The sequence below is a fragment of the Anastrepha ludens genome, chromosome 2 (genome assembly GCF_028408465.1).
Source record: "Anastrepha ludens isolate Willacy chromosome 2, idAnaLude1.1, whole genome shotgun sequence".
Classification (NCBI taxonomy): Eukaryota; Metazoa; Arthropoda; class Insecta; order Diptera; family Tephritidae; genus Anastrepha; species Anastrepha ludens.
This window is the reverse complement of record NC_071498.1, coordinates 97324841-97342495: the sequence shown is the minus strand read 5'-3', so window position 1 is coordinate 97342495 and position 17655 is coordinate 97324841. Positions and strand designations below refer to the sequence as shown.

Below are 17655 nucleotides of genomic sequence, written 5' to 3'. Positions count from 1 at the left end.
AATTCAGTATTTTCACAAGAGACGGCAATTAAATTGCTACTCCCAGAAAATACTTCATGATTGGTTTGATTACTTTTTAAAGAAATTTTGCTTAAACAATGGGAATAAAGAAACAACGTTGTTGTCAGTATTATGCAGTTACAACATTCTTTTGTCACTCGGTAGGTATAAGAATAACAACAATAGTATCTAGCATAATAGTAAAAATGAGAGTTTGTATTTTAAGAAAAACCTCCCGTGAAGACACCTAGTTATGTTGTGTATAATGGAAAATACAACACTGTGGTAGACAAAATCCAATTGAATTTACGCGGGCAGTATTTAGATATAAATTTTCAATAAATTATCAATTTTATTTCCAACATGTATAAAAATCGCAAGTTCAATAAAAACGCAAAAGCGCCCGAGAGTAAGGAAAATAAAAGAGGCTTGACTTCAATTGATGAAAATGCATCGGTTAAATTTGCAGTAAGTTTATTGATTGAATTTCGCAATTGTATGCATTTAATAAACAAAACATTGGTTGGGATAGCGCACTTTGAATTTAGCCTCAATTCACCAGAAAACACAACCCACAACAGCAACTGTTGGAGTTGATATTTGCATGTTGGAGAAGCCTGGTGGTAGCAGCGAAGAGAATATTCCAGCGTCACAAGAGGCTACTCAACGTTACTTGTCACAGCGTAGCATGATCGCCTCGTCTCTAGGACGTACACAGTCGCGTAATACCAGTGGCCGTCCACCAAAGAGTTACTTTGAGCTTGTACTTATAAAAGCGGGTGTACTGTTGGATGAGGCTGACAATTTTGTATTATGTATGTATAAATGAACGTAAAAGTGAAGCAATTAATTTATTACAAATGTATATTTGGTAGCGTGCGATCATATCTCGTTTGTCAGTAAATTTCGTGAAGTATTTTTAAAATGTTCGAATTGTAAGGAAAACGTGGATATGTTTAAAACTGGCTTCAGTGAGGCATTATCGCCGAAATGTAAATACAGTTTGAAACTGTTAAGTGGCTGTACAATCAGTGTGCCTGGCCATGATTCAACATATCAGTCACAGGAGAGTATGATTGTAAACTTTCTAATGATAGACTTTTTACGCGATGCAGTGGTCGAGGTATTGTTAAATAAGATATTAGATGCTGCTGTGCAGAGGTAAATAGTGAATGTCATAGTTTTTCCCACAATTAATGAAACATTTTTTATTGATATTAATATTTTCAGTACACCTATATTCCTTGCAGGAGGCACAGTTCCATTACTACCGCTACTTGTAGCACAGCTACGTTATGTGGCGCAATCTCATAGTACTCTAATATATGAACGCATCTTGGAGATATTTAAAAAAGCCAGCGAACCCTCTAAACAAGATATTATAGTTCATGCTGAGTTCATATTGGACGCAAGCAAACATGATGATTTTGTACAAATGCTTTTGTGCGTGTTTTGTACCAGATATTTTGTGTCTGATGAACAGAATCTTATTGATATGCAAGGACTGAAAGAAATTGTTTTAATCGATCCTTGCAAATATTTTCATATATAAATTATCTTCTCAAACAACCGATTACAATTTCGGATCTTCCGCCGTTCAGTAACATTTGGTTTTATGACTTAATGAGATTATGTTCATCACCTTCCTATATAATAGTTAACTCTTCAACTACTTATATATTCTATTTTATTGTGTAGGGATAATTTGCCTTCGAGCAAAGATTTATTTCATGTGAGCTCAATTCAGTCGTTGACAAAGCTCAATTTAGGCAAACACATGCACGAACAGATTCGCCATCTTATACTGGACTACATAAAGGAAGATGGGTTTATCGATACGGTAAGTCGATCTATTTTACCACATACAATAAATTGGTTCATTAATATTGATCATTCAGACCTTGCCGTTAATGGTGAACTTTCTGCTGAAATATTTAACTGAGGCTACTGATGACGATGTCATTGAGGTAAATATGATGGATCGGCCATGTATGATGTATTAATTTTTTAATTACATTTACAGCTGGTTACCACTATACGTCAAATATTGGTTTGGCGATTGAATACGCCTATGGAGCGGGAAACGCAAATACAGCTTTTTAATTGCATTGAACAAGCCTTGGTGCGTTCTAAAAAGTTCTATACTTTTTGGCAAAAAATCTTATCTTCATTACCGGGCAGCCAATTTAGGTATATTTAGGAAAGTTAGTAGATTTGAATTTACGAAATATCTAAAACGTTTTCCAGGTCTTTAGATTTCATAATGCTTCTACTTCTCATACATATTAAAGAAGATAATTATATGTATATTGAGAACGTCGTAAGTAAAATGCTATTTCTAACTTTAAATCTATAGATTATAGTATAGGTATGTATATACAAGAATATTCTTTATTTTTTTTTTTAGCTACGCCGTCGCATAAAACTTGAACATATAGCGGCTGATATATTTATAGAAATGAAATCGAACTATGCTGCTGTTTTGGAACAACATACATCTATCCTAATGGAATTGATGCATGATTTTCTCAGGGAAAAAAATAAAATTGTAGCAGACTTTGCTAAAGCGTCGTATGGGTAAGCCAACTTTAACAAAATTATTGTCGAATAGAATTAGCTTAGCATAAAACATACATTTGTGTTAAAAAATAGGAACTTGACGAAATTCCATGTTTCAAAAAATTTTTTTAATTATATTTTTTTGTATGTTTTTACATAGGTACAACAAAAATCATGTAACTGAAAGCTCCGAACTTTGTACACATTTCACCAATATTCAACAAATTTAAAGAAATTGTCATTAAACTCTTTAATCAGAATCTTGAGGGAAATTCTGGGTACATAGTTTTATAGCTTATTTTATACTAGTGTATTATTAAGATTGAAGTCTGTAAAAAATTGCGTTACTTTTTGAGAATTTTTAGCTTTGCATACGATGTTGAGAATTTTCTTCCATATAAAGCAAATAAAATGCTCAACACCTCCGCGAAAAGTAAAACGTGTCAAAAATCAAGGTTGTTTGTTGTTGTAGCACTGATAGAGTTTTGAGTCAAAAAGAGTTTTGAATCACTGTCAACTTGCACTTTGTTATACCAATAATGCGTGAAATATAAAATTGCATACGCAAAATTTTCCTATAGAAAAAAATTGAAGGTTCTTATGAAAATGTTTTTAAATTTGTTAAGTTTTTCTGAATTTTGTAAAAAGTTTGGCGCTTAGAGTTATATGGTTTTTGTTGAATAATGCGCTATACCTCACTAAAAACAGAAATAAAATGAAAAACATATAAAAAAGTACAAACTGGGTAATTTGTCGCGTTCCTATTGTTTTAAACACTGATGTATATACACTATACATATGTATATGTTTATATTTCTTCGCATTTGTGGCTAATTTTATTTACTTACAGAATCTTATTTCAAATATGTGATTCTATTCAACGCGGTATACTAAGGAGATTACTTCAGCTGACGTGTGACAAATCTTCACGAAATTTTACAAATCTCTCATTGGAATTACTAAGAGAATTGCAAATCAAGTATCGCGCTGAAATACAGAATTGGGGCACACTATTAATGGTAAACAAACACAAATACTGGTATCCAATTTTCCTTTCTGCTATATGATGTAAATTTTTTGCCAAGCCTTTATTAGACCGTTTAAGCGAACTGACACTTACACAAACTCGTTTGGCCATGGAGTTGCTCTGTTCGATTGCCTTTCCTCCGCCACCACTTTCCGAGTGTACTGTGCTGCAGGATCAGCTAGATATGATTTTGAAAAAGCAAATAATAAATCATTCATTGCAGTAAGTTTATTTAAAACGTTTCACATACTTGAGTCCTTACGATACGTTCTGTTATTTGCCGCCAAGTGTAAAGAAACAAGGCATCATTGGCAGTGTTCAGCTAATCGATTGTATGGCACGAATTGAAGATACTATTATAGAACATGATGATTTCGACGTTTCATATTCCAACGCTAGTTCACTACCCGACGGGCGCGGTAAAATGGCAGCTAACTTCGTAAGTGAGTATAATAACACTCAGTTAGTTTGATCCAAAACACAGTTATTATTTTTTAAATATATATTTTTAGTGCTTGTTGAATCAACTGCTATACACTGTCCCGAATCCTTAGCACTATTTTATGATGAATTGGCGTGCGCCTGTAGGTGTCTGCCAAGTGAACGTGATTCCTGTACACAATTGGACAAACCATACCTAATTTGGTTATGTGATGTAATGACCTTCTATTTCCAAAATAGTTTTGTGGCCGAACATTCACCTACCAAACCATTGTGAGTTCTTATATATATGTCCGCCGATAACTGTGATTGTACTATACATTTAATTCTAGTGGAATTAACTTATCATATCAGAAATGTATTAATACCGCTGAGGACACTGAGAATATTGAGGAAAGCGAAGTACCAAGTATAGCAATTAATATAGCAGAATTGGTATTGAAGCCGGGTTCTGTGTATGTACAATTTTGCTTAAAAAGTTGTTTTTAAAAAGCCTTAATTATAACTAATCATACGTTAAATTAACATAATGTATGTTCCGTTCAATGTACTGAAATGACTCTACTTTTACCCGAGTAAGAGACCACGAACAGTTGTTTCAGTGATCTAATCCTGCGATAAACACAAATTAAAATTTTATATTTTCGATTTGCAAATTTTAGCTCTTCATCCTCGATCCTAGTGCTTGCTCCGTTATTCAATTTAGTGCGTTCTCTTCATCTGCAACGTTATCAAGGCAGTTTGGAACAAATAAATGCCTTACTTGGTTGCGCTATAATATTGCCATCGTTTTTCGACGAATCCAATACAGATTCAATATTTTACGATTACGATGAACAACTGCAAAAACGGATTTTGGATATATATTTTCATTGTGTGAATTGGATGCGCGAGACTGTCAGTTCATTTTCAACTCAACACGAAGAAATGATACGTCGCAAGGCATGTACATATATCTCAGATAGTAAAAAAACAGTTTCACTAACAACAAAACGAATTATGCATATTTAAATGGCTCAAACTTTTCTCAAATTGTAGGTTTTACATCGTTTGAGCGAGCTCATAGCCACAGAAGACAAAGTGCGGTTATTGTTGGATAAAGCGCCAGCAGATTATATACCTCCTCAGGCTCAATTTATAACATCAAATTCAGCAGTTTCCAGTGAAAGCGCTGAGGGTTAGTATCTTTGAAATTGAATACGTTTCATATACAAGTGAGTGTACATAACTACACTCGAACTACAGAGTCCCGTTGACACGGAATTCTCACCTCGTCAATTTCATTAATTTTATAATAGTATATCTCATACTCCTTTGACATGTCTTTAGGTTGAATTTTTTCTAATATTTGCGATGTGCTTCTTAATTTTGTCTCACATTTAGGATGCAATTTTATGTCACCGCTGAATAGCGGATAATTTTTATAACGAACTTTTTAATGACAGAAGCTCACTTGGAGGTTTGTCATTACCTGCCGAGCGCGACCGCTTTTAATATTATTGTCTTATTATTAATATTAAGTTGTTGAGCTGAAGAGCAAATTACTCTTGGCATCTAGCGTATAAAATTTAGGTACATATTTAGACGCGGAATAAATTTTCTTACGAAATTTTTGGAGTTGGCATTTAACCCATGCCTGCTCATCCCCACCCAGTCAAAACAGCACATTCTACAAAGTGCAGACAACCATGGCTTAAATCTATTATATCAGGATAATTTACACCATATTGTTAATAACTACAATTTTAATGTAGCCGTAAGATTCTGGCCTAAATTTGATATTTAGTGCAATATTAAAATTCTGGGATTATCTTTCATTACTTTAATATGATTTTTTTTCTTTTCAATTTCCTTTCTCTTTGCTCCGCAGCACGCGGAAAGTTGATGCCATCAACAAAAGACGCACAACAGAAAGGGCAAAACGACAAAGGCTTAAATTCGGAGTCCCTAATATTCAATGACACGCATGCAGCTGATGTGACAAATGATGGGAACGCTACCGCTAAGTTGGCAAGCATTGGACGCTCTAAAAGCACAGAGAATAAGAAAGCATTTGATGTTCTTTATGGGCCACGAGAAACATATAGGTAAAATATACTAAAATATGTTTTCCTACTTAAGGGGGGAGCCTGGGTTATGAGGTCTAAAAATTGCATCTCTTTCCGATTTTTTTTTTAAGGAAAAAATTAATTTAGCACTGCAAAGTTTTTTCTATCTTAAAAAAAAAAAAAAAAAAATAATTGACGCATACACTTCTGTTAGGTGCTTGGCCGAGCTCCTCCTATTAGTGGTGTGCGTCTTTTTCATGGCAGAAATATACTCGGAGGATTGCCATTGCCTGCCGAGGGGCGACCGCTATTAGAAAAAAGTTTTTATTAATTTTGCTTTCACCGAGATTCGAACCAACGATCTCTCTGTGAATTCCGAATGGTAATCACGCACCAACCCATTCGGCTACCGCGGCCGAAAAAGTATGCTTTAAAAAGTATAAAAAATGCTTGTACTGGTTAAAATAAGTTGAAAAAAATGTTTAATGTAGAAATGAGTAGAGCGCTGCAACGCTGGAGTTTCCAACTGGCGTACAAGATACAGCTCGTAATTATTATCTAAAGCAAAAAATTCAAATGGATTTCTAATTATCATGATTTTTTATTCTAGCTGAACTAAGAAAACTGAGAGAAATTCCAAAATTTCAACTTTTTGGAGGTTTTAAAGAAAAAATTGCATTTCTATAAAAAAAAATTCACTTCAACTTGGTATAAAAATCTTGAAACATGTTTTTTTTTTATCTATTTTGTTAGTTCAAATAGAACAGAATTTAATACTGAAGGGAACAAGCTATGATTCATTTCAAAAGGTTCATTAGTTTTTTTCATTCATGTACGCCAATTCAAAGAAATGAAAAGTCAAGAAAAGAAGATAAAGTTTGTACTATAGCTGTCCGGTCACAGCGTAACTACCTAACGCTCGCCTACTTTTGGCTTTGTATCTACGGAAATATTGAGAATTAGGCTCTGTAACTTTGTGTGAATATTCTGAAATATATTAGGAATCGCTTAAAACGAAAAAAAAACAATTGATTTTTTTGACCTTATAAACCAGGCTCCCCCCTTAAGATATTTATATATTTTTTGCAATTTGATTTATAGGCAAATGGATTCCGACATTATGTTAATACTGCGTGAAGAGTTAGTCATGAAATATCCATTACCATCCGATGATATGGGCAAACGAATTGGTTTGCTTGAATTTCGCTTTATTTTAAATGACTTAATATCCAAATTAGAATCGATTACCGCCGCACAAAAGTTTCAAAATGAGCAGCCTTTACAACATGTCGCTAAACCTGAATATTTCATGTGTGACTTATCAAAGTTTCTGCAAACGATTCTGGAGAGAATGTCAAAGGTAAGCAAATGTACTTTTACATAAAAGTAGTGCTTTCAAAAATGAACTACATTTGCACTTGATTAAACTAATTCTGGTCAAATTAATATTGCCAACATTGAATTTGCATTCAGTTGTCAAAAGAGATCAACACGCAATTGGAAAGCGTAAAATATGTGTATAGCAATGGTGATCTTTTCACCCCTGAGTTCAATTACATCAAACTTTGTTTCAATATGTGTCTACGTTTGTTGGCGGTATTTTTCTCTTGGCCACAATTCAGCGATGGTAGCGACACTGAGACACTCTTGACAGGTAATTTCGTTGCAATGTATTTATGTATACAAAAGTTTTCAATTTAAATATCTCCTGCAGACTCGCTGCTTGTACTATTGGATAATACCAAGAGATCAAGCTTGCGTAAAAAGCCCATAGCAGATGTGGCAGCTGCAGCTTTTGACGTAATGCTTACGTATGAAGTTTCTATCGTTGATTTGAAAACTGCCGTATATCTACTTGATTTACTAAAACTACTTAAGCGCTTTTCTAACAAAAGCTCCAATAGTAGCTGCAGTAACCTGGAGCAACGTAAGGTGTTGATTGAGAAACAGGAAAAGGAAATACGTAAGTATACAAACACGCTTTGCACATACGAGGTCAGGCTAAAAAGTTCGTAGATTGAAGGTTTTGGAGAGGGGAAGGAAGAGTTTGTTATTGCTTAGCGTTATTTAGCGATTCAATACAACAACACACAACACATATTAATACTTAGTTCCAGTTAAATGGATTTATTAACCTGTGAAGTATCGCCGAATAAATAGTTAAACAGTTAAACCACTTATAGAGAGAGAGAGAGAGAGAGAGAGAGTTCAAGTACGAGTCTATGAAGTGTCACACAAAAAAACGAGGCCAAAAGAGTTCTTAGTTAGTAGTCAGTTATGAAGAAAAAGGTGGCAATCTTACGGGAAAATACTACGAAACATTTCTAGAAAATCTAAATACACAATACTACTACTTACTATTATTTTAACACTAACTTTAAACAAAATCAAACCTTTTTTTACCATTAACTTCGGGCAACGTTTGGCCGCCCCTCGTATGGCGTTAACCTTTTTAAATATTTAAAAACATGGAAATTTTCTATATTTTAAGGTGGTTTGTGCAAAAAGTTTTTGCAGAGAAAGTGGTTCAGTTACGAAGGACTGGCAGAAAAGGGCGCCACTTGCAATATATATTTGAATATACTAGTAAAAGATTTCCTCAAGAATTCCGATTTCCGTCGATTGGCTACCATTTTGCGTACTTTACTGGATGAATGCAAGCAACTTAAAAGCAAGGACAGCGCACTTAAATCGTTTCCGAATTTTAAAAAGTAATTACCACAAACAATCTTTATTTATCCGAAGAATGAAAAAAAAAATTCATTATTATTTTTAGAGCGAATTTCCCATTACTTTTTCGGGGTATGTGCGAAACAACGGTTGATTTTCTGTGTGAATTAATAAATAAAAGCGCAACACAGAGAGGAGATAAAATGAAGATGTGGGACAAAAGTTGTGATTTGTTTAATATACTACTTGACATTGTTAAGTCATTAGATGTGCCACGAAATTTTCAACTATTTATGAAGGTACGTTTCAAAATAATCAAACTGCTGGCAATTGTCGCGATTTTACTATAATTTTTTCAAACCTGTATTATTTATATTGTTATATTTTTCATATTTTACTTCCGTTCAATTTAACAAAATATTATATTATATAACTTTGTTCACATAAAAATATTGGTAACGCTAAAATAACATCCAAATGTTTAGAATGATGAGTTGTAGTCTTCTTGCCCCTCACTTAACGTCCATCGGGTATCCTAGTCCCGGCTGCATTAGAAACAGTTTCAGGGCAGTGATTACGAAACTGAATTTATATTTTAAAAATTTGTATTAAGTTAATCAAGCGTTCCATAACTCGATTTAGTTATAGAACTTATTTACTTTTGGCTAACTTTTCCGAATTACGTACGAATTTACGAAAGAAAGTTTAATATGATCTTTTGTGAATCCTTAGCGGACCTAGACTTGGCGTAGTTTTATACATAGCACCTTATACTCCATAAATCGCACTCAGTGGTTATTGGAAGATATGTAAGTGAAGAGAAAAGCTTTTACTTTCATAAGTAGTATCACAATTATGGAGTACAGTCGAAAGTAAAAACAAAAAATGAAATCGAACATGGTAACGGTATAGTATTTGGTCACTTATCAAAATCAAAATCAAACTCGTTTAAGAGCAGAAATTAGCTACTTTTGTGCAAAAATTGCATGAGTATTTAGCTGATGGTCTTGATGTTTTTGATGCTTGGTCCGGTTGGCTGCGGACTCTGGCATCAGAACAAAAAATAAAGTTTTGGTTTTAAAATGGAATGACGCACCTTTGGAGAGTTATGGGCATTGTTAAAGACATTAGACATTGCTCATTAGGTGCGCGCGGATAAAGTTGTTATCTTTTCGGACAGCCAAACAGCCTGCAAGCTCTTAAAAAGCAATTTTTCCAGCAATCACCGTATTGCTCTGATTCACGCGAAGTGCTTAGAGTTTGAATTCCCAAATGCTCAAGAGATGTGGTCTCCGGGCCATTCTGGTATACCGATTAATGAAAAGGCAGATTAAATTGGAAAAGAAGTAATAATGCAAAACAATAGGTCGTGGAGATATGAAGGTACATGCGTAACAGCTAGGATGCTATGGCCGCAAATGAGCAAGAAACAAAACAAATAAAAAAAAACAAGAAATAAACAAAAGGCAAGAGAGCCGTAGCCGAATGGGTTGGTGCGTGACTACCATTCGGAATTCACAGAGAGAACGTAGGTTCGAATCTCGGTGAAACACCAAATTTAGAAAAACATTTTTCTAATAGCGGTCGCCCCTCGGCAGGCAATGGCAAACCTCCGAGTGTATTTCTGCCACGAAAAAGCTCCTCATAAAAATATCTGCCGTTCGGAGTCGGCTTGAAACTGAAGGTCCCTCCATTTGTGGAACAACATCAAGACGCACACCACAAATAGGAGGAGGAGCTCGGCTAAACACCCAAAAAGGGTGTACGCGCCAATTATATATATATACAATATATATATTAGGCCGGGTCGATTTGTGGGGAGGCAAAAAAATCGCCCATTGCTCTGTGAAAATCATATTCTAGGGATCAAAATAAGAAACTTTGCCGAAGGAACCATACCTCTAAAACGAATTCTGATGCCCCCCAATTTGGGTCGAACTTTTTAGTTTCTTTTCTCATGTAAAGGCCAAAAATGGTGATATTTTGAAATGATTGTATGGGGAACCCCCCAGGGGGGTTCCAGGGGAGTTCCAGGGGTGTGCCACTGGCATGGGTGGATCGGCCGTCCAAAGTTAGTGGGGGTCGGTCATACATTTGGACTCGATTGGAGCTCTCTAAATGGGTCAAATTTTTCGTTCGACCCAAATTGGGGGACATCCGAATTCGTTTTAGAGGTATGGTTCCTTCGGCAAAGTTTCTTATTTTGATCCCTAGAATACGATTTTCACAGAGCAATGAGCGATTTTTAAATCGACCCGCCCTAATATATATAATATATATAAGAGGATATCTCGGAGGACGTGGCTTGTATAACCGGTCATTGGTTATTTGGTCATTTGGCTCCTTAGCTAAAATCAGAGCAGGTTGTGTAGGTAAATACTTTTTCAATTCTCTTACAGAACTGTCTGGCATGGGGATGGGTCCAACACTGCGCTTGGTAGGTTCCACAAAGAAAAATAAATGAGGTTCCGGTGTAGCACAGTGGTATCACAACGAACCTGTAAGGTCTTGGTCGTACATACCGACTACCACCATAACCTAACCTAACCTACCAGGGAAGATCTGGTTTAAAAACTGTAATTTCGATGGAATATATAAAACTTATCTTATGCGAATCAACTTATAATAACTTATCACATGCAAAGTAAAAGTACACAGTAAATTTGAGTAAAAAACGAAAAAAAAACTTAATTGGATGATTAATTTTGTGCCACCTTGTATGTATATTCATATATAAAAAATAATTTACATACATCCAAAGTGCAAGCGCTTACTAGGGTAAAAATTTATGCAGAATTTCAAAACCAATAAAACGAAATAAGTCCAACTTCCAAAGCAAATATTTTCACAAAAGGTACACAAATTAATTGAAATAGCAACCGTCGTGCCCGAATGGGTTAGTGCGCGACTAACATTTGGAGGTGAAGTACACTGTTTGGAATCTTTGAGCAAGAAACATCAATTGTTAGAAACAAATTTTTCTGATAGCTGTCGGCAGCCAATTGTATGCCTCATAAAAAACCCTCTGTCGCTCGTAGGTGGCATAAAACTGTATAAGAGTTACACTACAAATAGGAGGAGGGGTTCGGCTAGACACCCTAAGACCAACACGGGTATAAACGACGAATTAATATTATATATATGTACGTGTGTATTTGCAAATTAACAATTTGATTTTTCGAAAATTCAATCTTTTTCGTTATTTTATTATGGTTTGTTCCTCACTTATTTTTATTAAATCTTTGTTCATTTTATATAATACTTTTAGTGTTGTTTTTTACTGGTTATATTAATTTGTATCCTATGCATCTCTTTGCAGCACGCACATGTGTATTTGAAGCTTCTTCTTCAGCATGGTCTAGAGGTAATTAATCAAACATTACGTGAGGATCCAGGACGTGTTAGTGAATTTTTGAAAAGTTTACAAACGGTTACACGTTTTCTACATAATATATGCTGCCATTCCAAGGTAAGTAGAGTGTTTAACTTAGTTCAGTTAGGTTAGGTTAGATAAACTCAACAGAACTGAATAGAACCAAGGGTTGTTTCAGAAGACTATATATATAAGTAGTTTTAGAAAAGAGTCTTTCAGCCACTAAAAAGCAAATATGTTACAAAAACTAATCATTATTACCACCCATTCCCTTACACAGTAGACAAATAATTTTAGTAGGTCATCATAAAATCAGGTTTTGTAATTTTCAGTCACAGATAAAGTACGCTTTTTGAGTTGGATATAAGAAATGTAAAAATATTTATTCTCAGTCACAATCTTGTGTCACAGATAAAACAAATAAATTTAAAGAAATTCGCGCTTGTTAATGTACAGGGTGGCTGATGAATTTTGCTACATTAAGAAACTCAAATAACTTTTTTTTTAGTGTATGGAATTCATTTATTTTTTTTTCAAGTTGAAGGTCATTAAATTTTATGAAATGTAGCTTAACTAATTTTAAAAATAATTGAATTTAAATGCCCCCCATGCTCGTTGACACAAGTGCGGCATCTTAGTAAAAAGTTGTTCATTGCTGCTTTGAGAGTTGCGACAGGAATAGCCGCAATTGTTGCCCGAATGGATTGTTTTAGTTCATCCAAATTTGTTGGCTTTGTTTTATAAACTTCTTGTTTACATAAACCCCACAGGAAAAAGTCAGGTGCAGTAAGGTCAGGCGACCTGGGGGGCCAACGAAATTCGGAGTTTCTTGAAATCAGTTTATTGGGAAATTTTCGTCGCAACTCTGTCATAACAGTCTGGGCTATGTGAGACGTTGCCCCATATTGTTGAAACCACACAGAGTTGAAAGGAATTCTCTTTCTGCGTAGTTCTGGATAGAAAAATTCTTTAAGCATTTTCAAATAACGGTCTCCAGTAACCGTAACGGTGTGACCATTTTCTTCAAAAAAATAAGGCCCGACAATACAGCGTGAAGAAACCGCACACCACACTGTCACGCGAAGAGGATGCAATTCCGTCTCGTGGAGTATCTGTGGGTTAGAAGTACTCCATCTTCGACAATTTTGTTTGTTCGCATTGCCGTTTAAATCGAAATGGGCCTCATCAGACATGAAAAGGCAGTTTAACATGTTTTGATCTTCTTCCACCATTTGCACGATCTTCTGGCAAAATTCCAAGCGAATCGGCAAGTCTGCTGCATTCAGTTTGTTAACCATTTGAATTTTGTAGGGAAATAAGTCTAAATCTTTGTGCATTATTGTTTGCAAAGACTGTCGGCTGACACCAAGTTGAGCAGATAAGCTTCTTGTTGAAACCCTTGGATTGCTTTGTATAGCTGCAGCTACAGCAGCGATCGTTTCCTCCGTCCGAACTGGTGGGTTTCGATGATAAGGCCTTCTTGCGACTGTTCCTTGCTCAGCAATTATTCACCAGTCTCATTATGGTCCATCTGCTCGGGGGATCGCCGCCAAACATCCGCCTGTACTCTCTCTGTACCAAAACTACGGACTCCAGTGCGTGATAGCCGCGGACTATCCAAATTCTTGTTTGCGTGTCCCAGTTATCCATTTTAATAAATTTTAAAGATCAATCTGCAAATTAAAACAAAAATGGAACAGATAACTTAAAAAGAAAAAAAGTTATTAAATTTTTTTTTGGTAGCGGCTTTCATCAGCCACCCTGTAGTATAACACATGGGTTGAAAGGTCCCGACTCTAACAAAGAAAACACGTTTTTTTTGTTCAAAGTTAGCTTTATTCATCAACGTAATTCCCATCAATAACAACGCAATCATTCCAGAACGATTCCGTTCCATTGTTGAACGATTTATCTTTTGCCTCAAAATAGGCCTCAGCTTCAGCGATAACCTCTTCATTCATGCAAAATGTCTTACTGGCGAGCACTTTTTTTAAGTCAGTGAACAGCCAGTAGTCGCTGGGAGCCAAATCTGGTGGAAGCAGAAGTTTTTAGTGAACAGTAAACAAACGTGGCACCCACTTTGAATAGAGCTTTCTCATAGTCAAATACGCATGCAATATAAAGCCAATACGTTCTTTTGGTATCTTTAAGATGTCAGCTAACTCACGCAATCATTCAAAACGATTTCGTGGATTTTTTCGATGTTACCGCCTCATTTGGACGTCCACTCCGTTGGGCATAATCGGTGTCTACGACCACGGTAGAAGTCAGCAAAACATCGTTCTATTGGTGTTTCTTTCTCTAACACTTTTCAAGCCGGTATTTTTCCCCATCAACAAAAGTAGCGTCACTCTTAGCACAATATCTCACGAACTAATGAATAGAATATTATTTTTTTAAGGTTAGTACTCATTGTATTTTTAAGGTTAGTACTCATTGAAAAAGGGGTGAATGCAAAAAAACTATGTGTTTGGCCCGGGGGTTTTCAGCCCATGTATTATCAAGGTATGCGTGTTTTTCAACGAGAATTTATGGAAATATCCAAATATCTGCGATTGTTTGTTACTTATTATTGTTGTTGTTGACGTAGTTATCGTTGTATCAGCTTTACTCAAACCATGCTAAGGTTTGTGAAACAGTGAAGCGTTGCCAATACGGCTATCTTAAGGTGGCTCAAGAAACATTGGCTAGATTAGGGGGAAAAAGGAGTACACTAACTAACCGTGATAGACGAACAAAAACTATTCATAATACTAAATTCTTGTACATATACTTACTTTCTAAAATATGCATATTTTAGGCACTCCAGAACACAGCCATCATTGGGCAAATTCCAGCATTGCGAGAAACTGTCGAAACATTAGTTTTTCGAGTAAAGGCTATTATGACAGCGAACAAGTGTTCATCGGTATTTTCAATGGGCAATCTCAAAAATAAGGATATACATGGCGATGAAATCTTGTCACAGGTAAGAGTTTCGATTAATGTAAAAAAATCAGATAAGCAATAACATCATAGCGACCAATTAAAATCGCCTAAATAAAATACATATATGTATATATGAATATGTATGAATAACATTTACAGAGTGCCCGCGTTAATGCCGCAAACGAACATGACAGTGAAGAGGACATACCAGAAGACGAAGATAGCGCCGACGAAACAGTATTAGACGAAGATGAGGCTGCAAACACGAGGGAGAGTACAAAGTCCACCAATACCACTAACCGCAGCAAATCGTCATCCCGTAGTAAATGCTTTTAATTTGATTGCATTGTTGTGAAATTCGATTGATATTCGCAGCTTAAGCTTACGCGCCAGCAAGTTCTTCGCGAAAGCAGCGAAGAGTATTTATTTTGCGTTGTAGTTTTTTACACATACACACGCCAACGTACATACATATGTACCTTAAAAGTGCGTGCGTGCACAAAAAGGTTATAGTGAAGTTTTTTTCTTTTCCACATCATTACATACACAACATTTTAAAAAGTTATGGTTTATGTGTTTTTCTGGATAATTATAATATAATACAATAAAATAATACACCGTCCGACAAAATCAAACTGTATTTCGTACACGTGAGAAAATCCGAAAGAATATATGAAATAAAATATACATCAAAAGGCGTTTTGCCGTAACACGCCTAAATTTTGTTTAAATTGGTTTCATAAAAAAATTATAAATAAAAGAAAACATTAATAGAATAAGTAAAAGTTGACGGATTTAAATAAATAAAAGCTTATTGAATGAGTTTTCGCCTTAATAATATAACTAACTTTAGAATAATTGATTTTTTCACGAAAAATTTACTTGAAACCAAATGTTTTTAGATATGATAGACAAAAATAACAAGCATTCGGTGAATGTCCTGACGTGGCAATAAAACAAACGGCTCAGGGTCCTCAAAAATATTATTTTAGATTCAGTATATCCATTGTATCCAGCCATGATAACAATAATACAAGCCACTTCAGGTACATTCTATATATTCGGTTTATAAACCGTCACAAAGTAATTTTCAAATCCAGTAACAACACTTCGTAAGTTTTTTCAAGCTGCAAACAATCGGCAAACCTAATAAAAAAGGCTTTGATTATAACAAAAGCAATTTTTTTAATTTAATAAAAGGCATTTTTATCAAATGATCGATTTACTTTTCAAAAAAAAAAAATATGTTTAATGCTATTTCACAAAATTATTTATCTAACTGAATATCTTTTAGAAAACAACTTTTCTTTATTTATACGTGTCAAACATAATTTCTGCCATTTATCAATTCTATCGAAAATTTACAGCTCTCGAGCATTTATCTAGTAAAGAGTTACGTGAGTAAGTTTAAAATGCCCCCTCTTCGCGTAACTCAAATGTAAAAATAGAATATACATAGAATTTCATTTAATTCGTTTTGTGTTCAACTTTTATCTTCCATGGAATAGTGCCTCCATGTGGTGTCAGTATAGTTCTGGGTGGTTAATCATGTTTGGTATTCAATTATGTTTCCAATAAGCTTTGCTTTCTTTAAATCGGTCAACTTTTATTTTATTTACATTTCATTTTATATTATATTATATTTATATTTCATTAAAAAATATAATATTTAAACGAACTTTGAATAACCTTATTTTAAATAATCAGCGCTATCTTTAAAGTCGATTTAAAAACTTTTAAAGTTCGATAATTAGTCGATAAAAGTCGATAATTACTATAACAACTTTTTTCATGATTATATTCAGGTTCTTTTGGATTTTCTCGCGGGTACAAGTTTTCGTTGGACGGTGATAACACACATATATGAAGTCGACTTATGTTCATGTACTCGTACTTTAATGTTTTTTCCGCAATAAGTTGTATTACTCGTATACATGTTTGTTAGTTAAATTTGTTCAACAAAAAACGCACAAATTACATACGAAAAGTACCTTAATATATTCCACAAAAAACTGGTAATTTACAATTCCTAGTTGATTTTTATTCTACAAGTTGGCCGAAGTGGGTCTTCTTTTATCACATACAACCTTTTCCTAACCAAAGATTCGGCTGTCAAATATCTACTATCATACGTTTCCAGAACGAAATGAATCGCTCTATGTTTTAGCTACATTAGAAAGTATGGCCAACTTGTAAGCAAACATTGCCTGCGATACGTTTAATGAAAAAGTTTTATAATGAAGCAACACCGCTACATCGCGGTTACCAAAATTTTGAAATCATTTCAAAAATGTTCCGTACAAATTTGCCTGAAATGGAAATTATTGTTGGCCGTTATTCCGATTCAGTGATTCGTTGAAATGAAGAAACTACAAATATTCGAGTTTACTCGAATATTAAAAAAAAAACACAAAGAATAGAAAAAGCTGAATCGTTTTGCTTTGAATTCGTAATGCAGAACAGGTCTGTTTAATACATTCATACGTACATATAGTACTACATACGAACACGGTCCACTCTTAAATACTCCCGAGAGTTCTCTATGAATTTTATTTTTCTGCCGAGAAGTTCCTTAAACTATAAACTTCCCCGGAGAAGATTTGTCCAAA

General features: G+C 34.7%; 1 protein-coding gene across 1 annotated transcript; it reads left to right on the top strand.

Moving 5' to 3' along the window:
• The first annotated feature begins 266 nt into the window (after window positions 1-266).
• On the top strand, window positions 267-17072 carry LOC128854848 (Fanconi anemia group D2 protein homolog). The gene is made up of 25 exons (XM_054089274.1): window positions 267-468; window positions 533-815; window positions 876-1161; window positions 1231-1443; window positions 1699-1840; window positions 1899-1967; window positions 2024-2190; window positions 2248-2320; window positions 2408-2577; window positions 3410-3578; window positions 3645-3808; window positions 3875-4029; window positions 4099-4300; window positions 4360-4482; window positions 4690-4969; window positions 5066-5204; window positions 5898-6114; window positions 7177-7435; window positions 7549-7729; window positions 7790-8038; window positions 8567-8786; window positions 8852-9044; window positions 12065-12214; window positions 14919-15086; window positions 15206-17072. The coding sequence occupies exons 1-25, from the start codon at window positions 364-366 to the stop codon at window positions 15380-15382; spliced, it is 4554 nt and encodes a 1517-aa protein (XP_053945249.1). The 5' UTR covers window positions 267-363; the 3' UTR covers window positions 15383-17072.
• Window positions 17073-17655: the final 583 nt, after the last annotated feature.